Source organism: Channa argus, chromosome 18, assembly GCF_033026475.1.
Source record: "Channa argus isolate prfri chromosome 18, Channa argus male v1.0, whole genome shotgun sequence".
Taxonomy (NCBI): domain Eukaryota; kingdom Metazoa; phylum Chordata; class Actinopteri; order Anabantiformes; family Channidae; genus Channa; species Channa argus.
Window position 1 is genome coordinate 8816634 of NC_090214.1, and position 19550 is coordinate 8836183.

The 19550-nt window shown below is 38.0% G+C and overlaps 1 protein-coding gene across 5 annotated transcripts in view; it reads left to right on the plus strand.

Annotated features, from left to right (window-relative positions):
* brinp1 (bone morphogenetic protein/retinoic acid inducible neural-specific 1) overlaps positions 1-19550 on the plus strand; it is a 104858-nt gene that overhangs the window by 13611 nt on the left and 71697 nt on the right. For 3 of the 5 annotated variants that reach the window (XR_010911603.1, XM_067484509.1, XM_067484507.1), the window contains exon 2: positions 10806-11073. Coding sequence is in view for 4 of the 5 variants with exons in the window: in XM_067484509.1 (XP_067340610.1) it covers positions 10856-11073 (218 nt within the window). In the remaining variant the exon portion in view is untranslated. Of the gene's footprint in view, positions 1-6781; positions 6930-10805; positions 11074-19550 lie in introns of those variants that run through there. The other 2 variants (XM_067484508.1, XM_067484510.1) reach the window with 2 other exon arrangements.

Consider the following 19550-nt stretch of genomic DNA (forward strand, 5'->3'; position numbering starts at 1 on the left):
TCATCTTAGAAAAGAAGAAGGCCAAAGAAACGCTGGAGCATGGAAAATGAAAACGCTCGCCTCGTGGCAAAAAGCCTCTGAGCTATGGTAAAAATGAGGACAACTTAGGGGAGGAATACAGCGACAGTGAAAGAATTTCAAAGGCAAGAGGTCAAGAGCACTCTATTTTCAATCTTAACATGGGGAATAGGCACAGGTTGGATGCTATAACCCATATCAAGGGCACATTTTTGCAAAAGATAACCTCCCAAGAAGAGGAGACAAAATACGGTGCAGCAAAGAAAGAGCTTTTCTCAGCAAAAATGTACAATCCTTTTAGTCATATGAGGCCTGGAAATGTCTGCTCAGGATGCCTTTGCACATGTGAAACTATATTCTGTACTGTATGTGTGCACTGGAGCATGCTTGTTTATAAAGTCTAGCATCATCCCAAAGCTTTTCTCTATATGTCTCCTTTTGATACAATCAAGAAAACCTGATTTCAAGCATTCAGTTTAAATTTACCGCAACAGCTGCTGTGACCTCTATTTCACCATAATTGTACAGATATGTATCTTTTAAATTTACTAGCTAATTGTATTTGTATCGGCACTTAGACAGTTATGAACTCTGAAAACATCCCACTGAATTATTTTCAGCAGTTTTGGGACTCATTTTTCATTGCACTGCAGGGTAATCGCTGTAAAATGTTGCATGGGCTAAATGGCAGACACATCCCATTCATCTGGAGACTACAAGCAACTAAAACAGCACTTCTTTTAAAGAGTCTTTATTATACATCATATATTACAGATGTCGTTTTTGATATAAAAAAGGGACAAACACATTCTATGAGTCTTTGTGGAACAAAGACTGTAATGAACATTACAAGACTCAATTGCAAATGACATACTGTAGGCTAATGGATGACACAGAGAAAGTTCATCTTAACTGTGAGGAAGATTGAGCCTGGCACTGAACAAAACACTCTTTGAATATTGATATTCATGCAGTTCTGACACAAAGCATACGTAACATGGAGCAGTTTAGCTTTGCAATGCTTAATCTGCAAGGAATTGAGATGAGAGCACTTTTTTTGTATTTTCACCATCTGCTCTGCGTCTCTGCAGATTTTGCTGATTTATGGAACCCACTGAGTCTGTGCTTGCTCCTTTCCTTTCCTTCCATTTCACAAATTTATGGCCTTGAATTAGGAACAATAGAGGCAATGACCATCATCTTAACACCCTATTCCTCGTGGAGAGCCAGGCGGTTGGTCAGATAAGGAACTATTGCCAAAGTTATGTGATAAGCAATTAGTCAAAGGGTGAATTGGAAAGTAAATTTGAAGTTGGGAAGAAAATTAGGTCAGTAAATCCAGGGATGGCATTGCATCAGAGTGTAAGGAGTGAACAGGGGTAGTGAAGACAAACAAAAATAACCCACTGCAGCTGGACAACACCTCTTTCTAAAAATGCTAGTGGTCCACTCCCTTGTGAGGGCAGCAGCTGTTATGTATTTTTGTCAGAGAACTGCCCCCCTCCACAAACCCAAAAATGTGCAAAAGTGTGAGGTTGTCATGAAAAGGTTAGGTGAAGCAGCATTATCACTAAGAAATGTGCTGGCAAAACAGTTTTCTTTCTTTGTCTCTTTTGTACAGACAATTTTTTTTTTGTTAAATATAAACATCTGGCAGTAGAAATAAGTCAAGTATGACGGCCGTTAGGAGTGCAAGCAGGGAGGGACGGGTTTGAGCGAAACACAGCGTTCTGTTCAAACTTCATCTTGTGCACAGACTGATAAAATCCAGGATGAGAAAACGAGTAACATTTCTATTCCCTACTAGAGTCCTGAGATACTGAAATAGAATGAAGAAATCAAGCCCTCGCCCAGATAAGGTGATACTTTCCTCACATCTTTCTAAAATAAAATGCAACTCTGCAATCCAATTGCGGCTCCATAGTTGCTTCACAGCACCACTTTATCACGCCCTACCCCATGGCACCGATAGTGAGATGTAAATAAAATGTTACAGACACAAGAAATTATGACAAATCAGTCACAGAAGGCGGAAAAGAAGAAGGAAGACAACTGGTTCATTCTTCACGGACGGCTTTGCTTCAACTTTATTAAATTCATGATTTGCTTATTTCATTGTCTTTGAATGCACAGATTGGCTAGTTACAAATGCAACAAAGAAAAACTAAATACATGTGTGAAAGCATGTAGATGCTTCAGTTAAAAGCAGGACACCACCTTGGGTGTATTTATAGTATACTCATCTTACAGACGGTTGTATTATATGCACTCTCTAAGAAGTAAATCAATAAAGACTCCCTCTGAGACATTCTTTTGCTCCCTGTTCATCCTTTGCTTTCGTCTAGACCTACTGGGTCTAGTCCGTAGAAACCATACAGTGGATAACATTGCTTGACATTTACATGCAGGAGCAAGGATGGGCTGCGGTGTGAACAGTGTCATTTACATACTCCCAGCAACTCCTATTTAGCCTCTGATTCATGTCAGGGGCTCCTCTGGGTGCATTTTGAGTGTGACCAACTAAGGGAATAGAATTTGCTCTGGCATTTTTGCCTCTAGACTTACATTCTTTCAGTGGAACGTTGCAACAAGAGGCTGATGCATTTTGCCCCATTTTTATTTGCCCATCTAATGCCTTTGGAAAGAAAGGTGAGAGACAACATATTCTAAAGAAAGACTTGGCGAGGTAAATCGAAGGAAAGCAGTCAGTGGTTTCTCATCAATAAAACCACAGAGTAATTAGAGAAAGCACTTGAAAGCCAATTTGCGAGTTGACAAATGATCAATCTTCATCTGTAACGGAGCCACAATAGCATATAGCAGCAGTGGTGGATGTGGTGACAAATGGTGCGCTTGTGTTCACGAGTATCTCATTCTCTTTGGTGAAAGGCTCTGATGTGGGCTAAAGAGGTAAAATCCTTCTGTTTTTCCTATCAGCTCGAAACACCTTCTCTTGGAATGAGATGAACATACTGTAGGAGCAAATCACTACCGCCGTGCCCTTTTTCATTTTATGTATTTGGGAGACGTATGTAGCTGGTAGTCAATTCATCTCCCCCACACACAGAAATGGAAAGGTGAGCTCTGTGTTTTAAAATAACAGATTTCAAGGGAAACATCAGTGAAGAAAAATGAATTCAAGTGTCTCAATGTTTTCATTTTCCTTGCAGCAGAATACGTCATGAAGCAGAGGATTTTCAGTTTTATTTCATGCTAAATTTAATTGCTGTTGAGTAAAGCCAGTGTGCTTTATTTATCTGAATCACATGTCGAAAACCCTTATAACTTTACCATCCGCACAGTGCTTGCTCCTCTCGTAACTCTGAAACCTTATTAATTAGTTTGCTTTATGACAGAGACAGTCCTTGTTTAGAACTATCTCATAAACCGCCCCCACATTGCTGCTGTTCAGCTGGGCAGCTATCAAATAAACCTCACAGCACACTCCTTGCACCGCTTCACATGACAGATGCAACCAACTCCCCTCTGCCTCTCTTCTCCTGGGCTTGCATTGATCCCTCTCCTCCCAGAATAGATATGGACACAATAATTCAGCAGCCAGATAAATTGGAATAACTCTGACCATTAGTGAATTAGTTTGCTCTTTAATCAGCCATTGATCCCCAAGCTGAGCCGATTGGTTGCTGACCAACCAGAGAATTTAATTATCAAACAGAGTGTTGCTTGCTCAGCCATGTTTTTTGAAGGTCAGGGTGCCACTGCGGTCTTTTTTTTTTTTTTTAAGAAACTTTAGGCGAGAGATTGGAGTGTGAAAAAAAATCCAGTACAAATGAAGTTAGCCACAGCTAGCCCTCCCACTCCTCTCTTGCTTCCCAGCAATTGCAAGTGGCAGACCATTACCACGCCTTTCCAGACATGGCTGTGAGCTGCGCAATAATAATTCTCAGGCTTCAGATGACACAGGTTTGGCATATTTAGATACAGCTCTGGTCTCCGTTCTCATTCTCCTCATACCCAACCTGCCATCACACCTAGTCAGTGGTTGCCTTGTATGCCCTGGCTCTTTCTCTGTGCATACAGCGATTTTATGTTTCTCTTAACTGTATGTGTTTGATTATTCAAACACATACAAACATTTGATATTTCTAATTTCGCTGCTTCATTTCTCGTTTTGATTATATAAATCTCATGTTGTGTGTTTTCTTTGTTTTAAAGATGCTTAACTTTTGGCTGAGGGACAATAGCTAAAAATAAGTCTCCTGAATAGCACTTGCAAATTTACAGTAATGTTGAGATTAAGGTGGAATGTCACTGAAATAAATAAAGAAATGGCCCTATTGAGTTCTTAATAATATCAGCTAAGGTAAAATAACCCACAGGGGTATAAAAATGTATTTTAAGGCTTCCAACCATCCGCAATCTTACGTCAAAGGTTTTGCTTCACTACACACATTTCCTGTATCAGTGGGAAAGAATTTTCCCTCACTTCAGAGAAAATTCTGCTTATACAGTACATGTGCAGTCCCATCAACAAACAATGAGGAAAATAAATATCATATAATGGTGACCAAGTGTTATCCACAAGCAATGGATAGATAGGTAGTGAATAAATACAGTATGTGTGCGCTAGTTTCCCTTGGTACTACCTGTCTCCCAGCAAAAGGCTCCATTCTTCCCCGATCTCTTGCCTCCCCTGGATTTAGAATACAAATAAGGAGAACAAGCCTCCTCATTCTTATGAACTTTATAGAATAAAAGGGGACACTTAGGGCCCCACACAGGGGAGGGAGGAATTGATTGGCAAAGCAAGTGACGGGACCAGAATGGAGATTGAATCCCCTTGAATGAACTAGAATGGAGGAGGAGTTGCAGAATGAATAAGGCTGTTTAAAAGGAGGATGGAGAAAACAAGCCTCCCTTGTCCTGTCTTGTGATTTCCCAAAGCAGACATCCTCCTCTTTTTACCCTGCTTATTCAAGGGTAAATGTGATCCACTCTCACGTCTCTTCCTCTCTCTGTTTCCCTAATCCACTCGGAAAAACATTTACCTGAAAATAACACAGATTACTTTTTTTTTTTGATACAACACAAGGCCAAGATTTGGGACCTATTATTACAGAGTTATGATCTAATGCAGAATTTTTCAGAAAACAGGGCACACACTCCTCAGGATGGAAAAAGAGTTTCACAAATTAAATTTTTGATGAAGTGGTTTGGAGTCCACAATATTTAGTGCATTATTCTTTGTTGAGTAATAAAACAAGCACTCCTCGAATCTGGAATGGTGCAATTTGTTACATTTAACAGGATTGATCGGACCCAACCTTCAAATTTAAGTTTTGTTTGGAGGGACTGTGCTTTATGGTGAAATGTAAAAATTTTAAATCTAATACAAATTTGGCATAGTGTCATGAGGTAGATTGCTTGTTTGATATGCAGCTTCAGCCTTTCTGCCATTTTATTTTTTGGCAACAAACTGTGTGTTTCACTCTTTCCATCATAGGGAGTTCAGCCTTAAGCATGGTGCTCAAGAATCACCTAATTTCCACTTTGAACACACCAAATCCATTTCAGTGGAGATGAGGGGACAGTACCAGCATCCCTATACACTGCTCTTAAGCTCCTAAGACCTACTCTACCCTTGATTTGGGTTTGACACAGGGTCATGTTTAACAGAGGGTTGGCTAGAATTTTGATCAGTGTTTCAGTAATAATGGGGAGTTTTATGAATTAAATGCACATGGTTCCAGCTACTGTATTGCTGATTTTGGCAATCCACAGATATCCTCACATCAATAATTAGAACAGTAAGCCACACATCTTTAAATGCCAACCTCCAACTCCTCTAACCTTTTACACTTTGAGCTGTGGATGCAGTCACATCCTTGGTAAAAGTAAGGGACCCCAGCCAGTTGTTAAACTGTCCCTACGGTCCCCCGCCAAATTATTTGGCTCTCCTTGTGATGGCATTGAACCCTTTCCTGTATTGGACAACAGTTCTCATAGGACCCGAGCAACAATTATTAACCAAATGTGTTATCTCCTCCCAAGTTAATTTAACATCAACCGCCGTCAGTGTCTTATTTACATAACTGTATATTTGCTCTGGGTGAGTCAGCACTCCTCCCATGTGAACACTGGTTTCTTCTTGAGAGAAACTTTCTTTTTATGTGGTAAAAACTCCTGACTGCTCTCTGTAACTTTCATGTTTAAAAAGAGAAGCCAGGTGTAGCGTCTGCAACTTTTTCAAAAGGAACAGCACTGTACCATATAGATTCAACCCCCGAAATACCAAAAGTCCATCACCATTCCCCATGTGGACAGTGTTTCACGCTAGTGTGTACTTCAAATTCAATATAAAAAAATTAAAAATAGAAAGACAAAAATCCCTTTAAACAATCCACTGTTTCAGCTTTTTCTTCTAATAATGTTTACCATTCCTGGAAGAAAGATATCCTTACATTTTTTTCATTAGGTTTTGCTGTTCTTTTTGTTTCATAATAATTATCATTATCATGATAAAATTGATGTTTTAATTCCAATTCATAATGCATTTTCAATAGTTTTGTGGCAATGACTACTCTTTTACTCCTCTTTATCACTTTGTGCTGTTTTATCTAGTAATATTTTGGCTTAAGGTGTGATACTGTTCACAATTCTTAGTAAGCAAACAAGCAGGAAAAAACAGAAGGTGACTGGAAAACCTTCCCATCATTTATAGTGATCTGATTGGCTACTAAACAAGATTAAAGTATTGTTACTGAGACAGTAGCAGATCCTGTGTTGTATCACTTGTACCCAGGGGCAGGGCCAGACGGGTGGACTGGGGTGGCACTGGCAACCACCAGAATCTGATTCTCCAGCCAAGGGGCCAACCCCCGACAGAGTGACAAGGTGGTGGGTACCTGCTGTAGAACTTTCAGCACAAGGAGAACTGACCAAATCTAAAGGTGACATCAATCACAATCTTTATTAACAGTTTTATTATATTTATATTTAAGGATATATTATATTACAAATTAATTCTGTAGCAATTGCAACCAAGCAGATTATTATTGCAAAGATGCATTTTTATTTTTACCCAACTGTTTATTATTATTTGTTTGGAGTTATTTGGAGTTAAAAAGGGTCAATAAGTTACATATTTAACATTTCTGATGCTGAATAAAGGCTTATAAACACACAATTCGCCTAATAATATACATTTTATTATTTCCAAAAAGGTTTGACTTTAAAATTTGTAATTTTAAAACTTTTAAGTCATTTTCCTAGTGTGCCAACCTATTTTAAATTCTAGATCTGCCTCTGCTTATATCCACAGTTACAAATCACACCTTAACTAAAAGATTATGTTGTGTTCAAAATACAAAACTATTTTTCACTTAACTATTATTTAACTTAACTAAAATAGAAATATAATAAAAAGAAATAAAAAATCAAATGTAGAAGAATAAATGTTAGGGTCCACTTGTTTTTGATAGTTTGGGTAGTTTCTAGTTAGTTGGTCTATAGTCACTGGGGTGCTGTTTAAGAAGTCTAGAGTATATATGGTCGTTTTTGAATATTTTTGATTGTACCTTTTTATTCCCCCCTTATATTTTATTTTGCCAATATTTGGTGGCATTTTTTTCAGACAGTTTTTTTTTTTTTACATATTTCAATACCACATTAGATCTCCAACCACACAAGAAACGTTTTTCCTGCCGAGTTTGACATCAGCAGATTCGCCACGGGAGGGTGGGGGTTGGAGGGGCTTCCTGTTACAGCAAAATACATATATAAAAAAGTTGAGAATATGCGAGACTAAGCATTGCTAGATGCATAGTAATTTGCGCAACTGAACACACGTAAACCATTTTTTATAACGCTGGTTTCACTTGGCCGACCATTCCAAAACTGTCATAGAGTTTGCCATCTGCACTTTCGACATGCAAAAAAATCCAGCGTCTGCAGCGTTTCGTCTTCCTGCTACTTCATAAAAGAGCGTGTGACCTCATCACGACGTCGTGTTCACGGACTCTTACCTAAAGCTTGGGAAGTGAAGGCAGAATTGGGTTCGGGATAACAGATGACAACAACAGGAAAATGAATGACAGGCTTCATCCATCATGGTAGTTAGTTAATTAGCCACATGATGTGGTGTTAGCTTAATTTTAGTTTTGTGTGTGTGTTTATTTGCTTACTAAGTAGCTATGTTTGAATATAAAACACTTGTGTGCAAGTTAGGTTTGTGTTATTGGTACGTACATTAAACAGGTGTTAGCCATAGCCTGAATGCAAATTAGCCATGTGCGTTTTAAGCCATTTGGAGCTGGTTTAATGCTGGTGCTGTTAGGTAGTGAGTTGAATCGTGCATTTGTTGCTAGTAACCTAAGACATTTTTTAAAGGTTTAGGCTGTTGTGGTGAAAATGTGCGTTTTCAGTAGCCACTACTTCTAGGGGGTGGTTGCACATAGAATATACTATATAGCAATATGTTAATGGCACTCCCACTTCTATAAAAGCATAGCTGTTAGCAAATCTTTTTGGTTTCATAAATGTTGAAATTAAGGTCAGTTTACTTTTGCTCATCAAATCCTAAATGTCACATTCAACATACATACATAATAACATACAGTGGGTAGAATTGCTAAATTGCAGCATGCAGCTATTTCTAAAAAGTATGTTATTTTGTCCCTAAGAAAACATTTATTGCCGTATGAACATTTAGCAAAAAAGAAACCATTAGGAATCTGTGGTTATAATGTTTTACATATCCCTGTTAGGTATTCATACAGTACTTGTTTTTAACACTCATATCCTATCTTGGCACGGAGGCACATCATTATCAATCCCCTGCTCAGCATCGCCCCTCTTCATCAGATTAGGTATAGTTTAATTTTGTACAGCCAAGCTCATATTACTCTAACATAATTAGTTTAAAACAGATCTGTTATATATCCTGTCATATTTTGCCATTGCCACTAAGTATCTGGATGATGGATGGGATAAGAAAACGTGTTTTCCTTATTATCAGATATGTAATTGTAGCTCAACTGCAGTCTTTTTAGATGGTAGTTATACATTTAATTGCAATTTGTAGGCAAAACCCATAGGTGAAGCAGTGTTTAAATAATAAAGAACTAACTGAATTATTTAAAGCATAATTTAAAACTGACACTTTTTAACCATGATATGACACACAAATTTTTTTTAAGTGTGCCACACTCTTATTAGTTTAACTTTTGCAATCAAGTAGTTCACCATCTATTTAACAGGAAAAGATTAGGCCCATTAAATTTTCTCTGCTCTTTTATGATGTGTTATTGTCTAATAAACCATGAAAAAGGGGGATAATTTTTGCATACAGAAGCACATGATAACACACTGTTGGTTTGCTCCACAGCCAGGGGCCAAAGTTCTTAAACGAAATTGCTGATGAAAATCATTTCCTTATCAGTAGCTAAGAGACATCATTTCACTGTCAAGTTGATAATATGTTCACAGACATTTTAATGTTATGTTTTTTCCATTAAGCAAGATGTGGTGTCTTTAAAAATGTTTTATTTTTTGTGCAGCGAGTTGTGTTTATGGCACAATAGTGTTAGAGTGGTTAGCACTGCCAACTCCAAAGTCTTTGGTTCGATTCCCCCCGCCGGTTGCCACCTTTGTGTGTGCAGTTTGCATGTTCTTCCTGTGCTTGTGTGGGTTTCCTGCAGGTACTCTGGCTTCTTCCCACAGTCCGGAGACAAGCATGTTAGGTTAATTGGTGAAACCAAATTCCCCGCAGGTGCGAATGTGAGAGTGAATGATTGTCTGTGTGTCTGTATGTATTTGTCTCTCTGTGTTGGCCCTGAGATAGACTGGAGACCTGTCCACAGTGTACCCATCTCTCGTGTAATGACAGATGGCATAGGCTCCAATCCCCTGTGACCCTTAACAGGACAACTGATTAGGTAGATGGATTGATGAAAGAGTTGTGTTGATCATGCAAGATGAATGTAACTGGAAATGACTATGATAGTATATTAAGCAATATGTTTAAATGTTATTGCTAATATTACCTTTATAGTGGCCGTGGCCTAGACGGGTAAGGAGCTTGTTATCTGCCACCATTGAGGTTATTTATAATGGAAAACAATAATGTTTAGATCTGTCTTTAGGAAATATGTCCAGTTTTGTTTTCACTCTATTGTCTCTGAAATATCTACTGGACACATGTCATATTTATCATTATAATTCCATTGTGTAATTCTGAGGCCAGTAATTACATTAGCCATCCCTAAAAGCTTTCCTGGAACCAAAGCTAGGCCTGACTTTGTGTTTGATGAAAAAAAAATGCTACATTTTGTAACACAACATTTTTAACAATTCATAAAGTTGCAAGTCAATAGTTGAAACTTTCCTCCAGCAGTAATTGACACCACTGGGTAAAGGGAGATGGTGCTCTTCCACGTTAGTGGCTGGGTGTCATAACATGTCATAAAGCAGCCTTCTAACCTTGTCAGAACGTATTATGACACCAATTAGGTAAAAAAAAAAAAAAAGACAGCCACATAGCTGAGGATGTACTTCATGCTCATCTGCAAAATGGTAACATTCCTGTATGGAGAGACACAATCTGCGAGGCTTTTTGAAAAACTCCAAGGAAGAGAAGGAGCAGAAAATAAAAACACATGTCACAGTAAAGTGACAATGACAAGGGCACTATCTTATTTGTTCAGTACAACACAATTAACCTAACTCTATGACATGCTCTTGTACTACTAAAATAGATTTTGTCATGTAACAGCTCTCTTTTTCTGTGTCTTCCTCCCTTCTTCCCTCCTTTTCTTCTCTCCCATCAGGTCTCCACATAATGGAGCGAGAATGAACAGAGAGCGGCTTAAAAAAAAGCATGAACTGGAGGTTTATTGAGGTCATCTGCTTCCTGTTTATATGGGACCATATAACAGTTCAGTCTTCCCGCCAGGACCCGTTGGCCACTGAGCAGCATGTCACCAAACAATATGACTGGCTCATCTCTGACCGTGGACCTTTCCACCACTCTCGGAGCTATCTGTCCTTTGTGGAAAGATTCCGCCAAGGATTTACGACTAGATATAAAATTTATAGGTGAGTTCACTCTCAGTCTTTGTATTGATGCCACTCGGGCTTTTTAAGAGAAGGTCTGTTTTAATGGTTTTTCTATTTTGAGACTTTAGTTGCAAAAAGCTTCCCTGTGTACATTTTTAATCTATCAACAGTGCTTTTTTTTATATTTACTTGAAGCCATTCTCAACACTGTGATCTTATCTCTTTTCCTATTTTCTTATATTAATGAAGTGTACTTGTATTCTCCCTTCTTTTTTGTTATTTTTAACAAACTGAGAATAATGATCTAATACCTTGCGTGTAATTGTTCTTTCAAAACCAAACCAGTTTTAGAATCTTCTTACTTCTGCTTGTAAGTAAATAGCGTGTTTGTATTTACTGCTATTACAGAAAGTCCCATTATAAGGTGTGTAAATGATTCACTGGTAAAAGTAGAAAGTGTGTCAGGCGACATGAAGATACAGCACAAGGAATAAATTATATTTAAGCAGTAATTTGATTTATCTGCCGACCTACTTTTGAGTTTTACACACATCAAAACATGTAACAACTACTGTTAGTTCTCAAGTTTTCATGCTAATTCCAGCCTTGAACTGTATTAGGACCATTACAAATACATTTGTGTTTAAACCTGTGATCACTATTTTCTGACAGGAATCAACTTTGATCTTTTCTTCTGTACTTGGGAGCAAGTAATACAGTCTGACGTTTAATAATTGCAGCGTGGTTTATATTTTCCACCACTTTTTTGCTCTACATTAGACATTTATTCATATTTCATAAACAGAGGTACACAAATTAGATGGCTAGAAGCCCGCTTTCTCAGAATGATTTGCTTTGATTTCCTTGCATCAGTCTCCAGTCTGCTAACTCAGAAATATAGAACGACTGAGACAGAGTAAGAGAGTCATTTTCCACATTTCTTTGGCACTTCTTTCACAGAGTTTGTTCTCTCCATCTTCTCTCTTGGTAACTTGCCACATCCCTCTGTCCCCACTGGCTTTCGTGCCTTGATATTGTCACATGAACAGTAAACAATGCATTTGCATAATGTGTAACTTGACAGAGCAGGATGTTGCACAGAGACATGAATCTCAAAGGCAAAACTTCTGAAGCTCTTCACTGTACAGCCGTTGAGTGCTGTCTGTGATGGTGCAGTGATTTATTAAAACAGAGTGTGTTTGCATGTTGGGTGCTGCTGGGAGCGTTGTTGGGCCCAGGTGGCTCCTGTTGTTTCTCCCTCTTAACAAACCATTAGTGGCATCAATTTCAGCCATGACTACTAGATATCCCTTTCCATCATGTCAAGACAATTAAATCTAGTATTAAGAAAACTTTGATGAACTGTATTTCTCATTAAAAATTAAATCAGCAATCCACATTCACATCTTTGAGATAGCTGCTGATATGTCAGACAAAGTAGTATTGGTGGAAAAATGAAAGATGCTTTTAAGCATGGAATACATGTTTAGTAAGTAACCGTATATGCACAATGGTTAAGGCTGTGGAACATTGCCCCAAAGACTCAAGTGTTCTCCAAGGAATTTCATCCAACCCAGAAGCCAGTTAATTTCAGCGATTAGCACATCTTCAACCAGGAGGGGGAAATCAGTGACATCAGCCGGTGTACTGTTTGGTTGGAATGAATTCATACATACCCTTGGTCCTCCTCTGCACATGATTGCCCAGCCGTGCTCTACTCTAACCAGCAATGAGGACTGAATCGCTTTGTAAATTTCCCAGGGGACTTTCACTGCCTCGACGATTTAGTGGTGGAAAGTGGTTGAATCAGATTTGCAGAGAGACAAAGCATCCAGTCCTTTCGGGTTCTCTTATCAAGAGAGATTACCCCGGAGGCGTGCGGCATGGACAATGCCAACCTGATCAGCAACAAACAAATCTGCCCCATATTTAACATGGGCACTGCGCCTAATTTGAAGGATAAACGCAGATTTAGGAGGTGCCAGCCTCTTGTCTAGTACTCTGAAAAGGTCACTGTCGCTTGAAGGAGAAAGACACACCACAAGGCATCAATTATCATCTCCCTCTAGATATGTCTGTTAAAGAAATGATTAGAGTGCATTTTGTGTAAGTAATTGCTGTGTGACTCTTGATTGCAATCTTTATTGTTTTTCTTTCCCTTTATCTTATAAGTGTACATTTCCTATATGGTATTCATCAGTCACAAGAAAGCCACTTTCAGTGCTTGCTGCATACCACACGTGTCTCAGACCTGCAGCTGAGTAAGGTGCATCAATATGTGCTTCAGTTAATAGTGAAATTCGATGGCCTGTTTTGCTCACACTAGCATCTCTCATTCTGTTGCTTGTTCTCTATTATGAGGTCGACTGTGTTTCAGATGATGCGTGTTCTCAGTTTGGTCTTTGTTTGCGGAGCTCTATCTCAGGTTCGTGTGAGGCTGAGGGAAAATCCAATATAAATGCAAATCTGGTAGCCATGAATGCATCTAAAAGGCCTCAAATCAGCATTGCATTGTAATCAAATAAACAAGATGAGGGTCATTATTTAGAATTAAATTTTATTTAAAAAAAAACCAGACTGGACTTGGCAGCAGCATTATATGTACTGTAGATACTGGTGTTTCAGTGACTGATCAGACATTACACAATATATTTCATGGAATCAGCTTCTACTAATGGTATCCAAGAACTCAAACCATTAAAAGACACTAAACGTAAAGATTAAACTTTGCCAAACAACATAAAAAGCCTGATGAGTGTTGGCAGCACATTCATAGGCTTGACGAATGAGATGTATCAGATGGTGTCCAGCATGTACTGGCCAAGAAGACCACAGTGAATGCATAGTGCTGGCCTTAAAACGCGGTGGGAGTGTGGTGATGGAATGGGGCAGCATCAGTAAAAATAGTCCATAGTGTCCATAGTGGACTTAACATTTATAAATGGCAATATAAATTTAAGTTTTTATACCCAAATAGTCTCTCTAGGGTTGGAATTTTCCATTGTAACATTGATACCAAATGCAGCAAAAATTTAAGAATTTTTTATATACAAAACACTGAAAACTATGTTGTGTTAAAATATTTTCCTTTAATTGAATCAACTACAACTCCTTAGGAGTATTATAGTCAACACAGGCAGAAAGACTAACTAACTAAATGAGAAATAATAGCAAAGGTTGTTTTGATTGAGTTGCAGTTGTCCTCATTCTTCCAGATGATTCTTCCTCGGCTTTGACGGTTAAAAAAATGGACACAATTTGTCATGACTTTAAATGTAAGTAAATTTAAATATGGTCATAACATGGTCTGTAAAACCAATGGCTAGCTAGTTAACGAGTCATGGTAAGGAGCCTCTTGGCAACTATTTATGGCAAAATTGAAAGAACAGTTAAAAGCATTAATCTATAATTATAGATTAAACCTATCAACATAAAGTGCATGGTAAACCAAACATGCACTGTGACATGACGGTTAAAAGACAACACTGCTCTGTTTTCTCTGCTGTGTTGCTTATGTATCAGCAAGAGGGGATGTTAAACATGGCTCGAGCACTTAAATCTTATGCATTTTGCTATAAATAACCTAATACAAAAAAATAGTTACAGATTTTGCTCTGACCATGTGGCTTTTTCTGTACGGACGCATATTTACAATAGGCACTGGTTGAATCTTTGATCACAGTTGTGATCTGTTATTTATAGCATGGATATGCAAAATTTACCATTTTCCAGCAAGCTTAAATCTAACATCAAGCCAATGAGTGATGTAAAGTTTGACAGGCGTGACATAATTATATTTAATGCAAGCCCATAATGTGTATATCTAACTGAATATGTCCTCCTAATTTTAATTATTCCTAACTTTAATCAGTCCATAAACAACCACTTGATCAACACAAAACTAGGAATGTGTAATCTCTAATCACTAACCTCTAATTTGCATTTGCTACTTTTATATTCAGTCTCTAATTTAAACCCTTCTAACAGATAGACCTACTTTTTGAGACTCATTAAACCTTGTATTACTTCTAGTTGCAGTACAGTAGTATTTCAACATACCTTAAAGAACACCATGCAACAGCAAAACAACATTATGTTTCCTCATGTGTTCACGGTTGCTGTGTCTGTCAGTGCTGAGCTTGGCCCCATTTGTTTTAAACAGAAACAAGGTGTAACATTTGTCTGACTCGGGTTTTGAATTAGTTTGGATGAACCACCTGTAATTGGATAGAGCGAGAGAAGGCTTATTTGATGTAGTCTGCAGATTCGCTGAGAGAGGCTGCAGCAATGTTTAATTCAGCAGGCTGTAGCCAAAGGAAGAGGAGGTGAGAGACAGCCAGGAAGTAGGAGGGATGAAACAGACTTAAGAAAGAGGACAGAGACATCGAGGGGTCTGAGATACCATTAGGCAGGGAGACAAGGTGCTAAAAGTGTGTGATAAGGAAAATGTATATAGATGCTAGAGACACGGAAAAGAGTCCAGTGAGTTCAGTGTCAAAACAAGGAATGAGGGAACAGACAGGTACATGGCAGCGGGGTCATTGTCAAGGTGAAGAAGACATGCCACACTGGGACATTGGAGTGACTCAGGCGAATCACAAATACCACAAACCCAAGTGCAGTTTTTTCAGGCTAACAAAGAAACAATAAAAGGCATCTGTTAGTAAAGCCTTCTCTGCATCTAAACGTAGAGCTACACAAAGAAAACGACATCTTTATTATCTGTCAAAATACACTGAAACATTGTCCTATTTTGCCTGATACCCGAAGAAAATGTATTAAATTATTTAACATTTTTTACTCCTGCATGAATTGTCTACCAAACATTTATGGATAATTTAATTATTAATTATGTAATTATTTTTCACCATAAATGGGACAGTTAAGGAGCAAGATGAATGTTAAATGATAATGGGACACTGATAACAATACTGGAATAATAATGCAATTTGCAACAGAAAATGTGCCCTAATATACAGTATAGTATTGTATAAAGTCACCAAAACAAGAATGCAAATTTTTCATGAAATGGCCCCAAAGTTTAATATATACAGTACAACTTCATTATAGTAATTTGATTATATGGCTAATGATCAACAGATTCTTAAACTTGTGTATAATTTCTTTCACCAGTTTTCATCAATAGCCCTTGAATGCAGAAGAACCAAACTGCCATTTCCTGACTGATCCACCTCTATCTGCTTTCTAAATGCCATTACAGGGAAGATATGTGCTGAGAAATTTATCCAGCTCATGAACATGCTGTCACGAGAAAAAGATCTTGGCTTTCAGTTCACGCTCAGGCAAAAGACATGAATTCTAATTTGCTGCCTAAAGCAGTAATTCAAAGTTGTCTCAGCCAATCAGACAAGCTCAAATTCCAGAGATGAGTGTTTTTTTTCCAGTGAAAATTAAAATTAATACAAGACCTCATTTTTGTGAGTATTCCTAACTGAGTCATAGAACAAAGTATAGATGTAGATTGTGGAGAAAACAAATTCATCAGAATTTATTAGCTAGCACTATTCATGCATCACACAATTAATTCGCCTAGGAATACATTGTGAATTCTTGATGCATTCCTTTCTTTTGTGAACATAAAAAAAACCCACACTAACACACTATATACTATAGTCCTGGGGCTAGACTGTGATTGTAGGTACTGATACTGGGTGCTGCTCTGCGTTTCTCAGATGTATAAGTTTGGGAAAATCAACAGAGGCTGATCTGGGGAGGGATTCAACGCCACTTCCCTTCTCCACCCTTGTGGTAAAAAGCCCCCGCTGTTGGACAACTTAATTACTGGCAAAGAAGGGATAGTAATTAGAGGAGAAACAGGAGGCTAGAAGAAACTGTCAGGGTTAAGTACTGACTAATTCACTGCGTGGGACGCCTGTGCCACTCTCCCTTGAGAATGGCAATACAACACCACGGAGCAACAAGCTCTGAAGAGTAGATACTGGAGCAGTCATGTCTCATATTACCATTTCTGTGATATGCTTAAATAAGCTGGTAAATCTAACTAGGCCACTTAAGGGGGTCTTGCATCAGAAATGTACATATAATCATGATAAATATTCGCAATCACATTAGGCAGCACATTTCTGGCCATAAAACGTGTGCCATTCAATGACGACACTTTTTTAATCAACAAAAGTAAAGCCCACAACTCACCAGTTAATCTCTGCAACTTCAGTTTTTTTTGTTTTTTTTTTTATTCATATTTGACATTTTAAATGTCAACCCATTTAGGGTTGTTTTCATTGCAGCTGAGTAGAACTTGTTTTAAACTAGGGTTTAGGTGGTGCTGAGGTCTGAGGATCAGAAGCTCCATTTAGTCAACAAAATCAAAGCTGTTGGTTTTCTTTGCTTTAACAGCTACACCTACAGCTAGGAGGGTCAGCGATATGTCAGAAAATCATGAAGTGAACCAACACTTAAAAATCCAACAAAGTCCTGCGTTATGAAGATTTATGCTGTTGTTTGTGCACAAAAAGTAAGACACAATAGAAGGTCAAATTACTCATATGTACAAACTAGAGACAACCAGTTTTCAACATAGTCTTTAAATGTCTAAAAATACAAAAGCTTGGAATATGTTCCAGCGCCACAGTCAGTGCACAGCATCTCTTCTGAACACCTCAGCAAAGGTGTCTTACCTCTCCTACTCCTCTGTCCTGCAGTCAGTACACAGCTTTGTGTTTTGAGTGACCTACACAAACACAAAACAGTCTCTCCTGCAGAACATCTGAGTCAGTTCAATTCCAGCAAAATACTGAAAATGTTAGGTAAGTTGTATATGACAGGTTCTCTTGTACTGTAGGAATTCAGAAAGGTCATATCCAGAATTCATTTTGTAGGGATTTTATGTGCTTCCCACCTCAATACTTGAGCAGGTTACATATTTACATTGTGAATATGGATACAGTATGACCACTTACTGCTGATTGTTTTGCAAGAGACAAGCAATTGCCTTATATTTGTAGGAGGAATTCAGAATTAAACCCATGTGCTCATCATTTGTTATATTTTTTGTGCCAGCCCATTTCTTTCTATGCCCCTCCAAATACACCAGCTTTAGTATATCAACTAACCCGCCATTCAACATCCTCAATCATATTTAAATACATCAACAAACCCGATACTTTAATAAAAGTGTAACCATTGGTCTAAAAAAAATCCCCACTTCATTTCTCCAAGTACCACTTCAAATCATCTACTCAAGGTAAAGTACTTGAGTAGTACTATTTAAGGTTTAAAAGTAAAAGTATTTCACTTAAAAAAAACTATGTATTAAAAAAAACTGATATTACACCTTGTTTCAGATTATGATAATTATGACTATAAATACAGTAATTAATTAAATAATAAAGATCAAAGATCACTGTTAGTAAAGGTGGAGCTGATTTTATTCAATTTATGTGGTGATAGATGGTTACGCCATAATGATAGCCCACGTTTGCATTTATTAGTTCAGAATATTATTTACTGAAAAAAACAAGTAAAATGTTATAATAAAACCAACAGGTGGCATTAATGATGTGCCTGATCAGTACATATATTTTTTCTAGTTAGAATGTGTTATTCATCTTTCAGGCTCTGAGCTTGAGAACATTAAGTTTAGAATCTAATATAAATAATGCAACAATAAACTGCCTGGTTTATGTGGTTCTTTCGTTTCTGTCATTTTAATCCTAATTCATGAGCTCACACATTCCTTGTCAACAAAGAAAAGATGGTTTCACAACCTCAGAAGTTTTACTACAAGACACAGACTCCTGGTAAACTTCAAAAACAAAAACACCAGATTTCAATCTAAAAAGACATACAAAAGAAACCAATAGAGGTTTGGACCAAAGTTCTACAGAGTGATGAAACAAAAATCAACTTCTATGAAAGTGATGGAAAGAGGAAAGTGTGGAGGAAAAAAACAAAAAACAGAACAGCTCATGACCCTAAGCATACCACTTCATCTGTCAAATATAGTGGCAGGTCTGGTCATGCATGACTGCCCCTAGAACTGGCACCCTGGCATTTACTGAAGATTTCACTGCTCTCTGACTCAACAGGATGCAGAGGTATACAGGAATGTTCTGTGTGCTCAGAATCAGACAAATGCACTAAAACTCATTAAAGGGGGTGGGGGGGGTGGAGGTGGAATATCCTTGAAAGGCCGAGTCAGTCACCTCTCAATCCATGTCAGTCTCTAAGACCGGAGTACACACATGTTGGTAGACTCCACGACAAGCAAATGATGAAAGTGCCTGTTGCAAAGGCCTGGTGGAACATCACCAGGGAACATACAAAGAGTCTGAAGATGTCTACAGGGCAAAGACATCAGTGATTGCCAGAACTATTACAGGAGGCCCACAGTAACTCCTATCGGTTGAGACAAATAATGCTCAACTGAAATGTGTTTTTTTTCCTTCATGTCTTCTCCCATTTACATTTATAAAGGACAGAAAATATTAGACATACTCTCAAGTTCTGTCTGTTTCTCGCTCAGTGCGTAATGG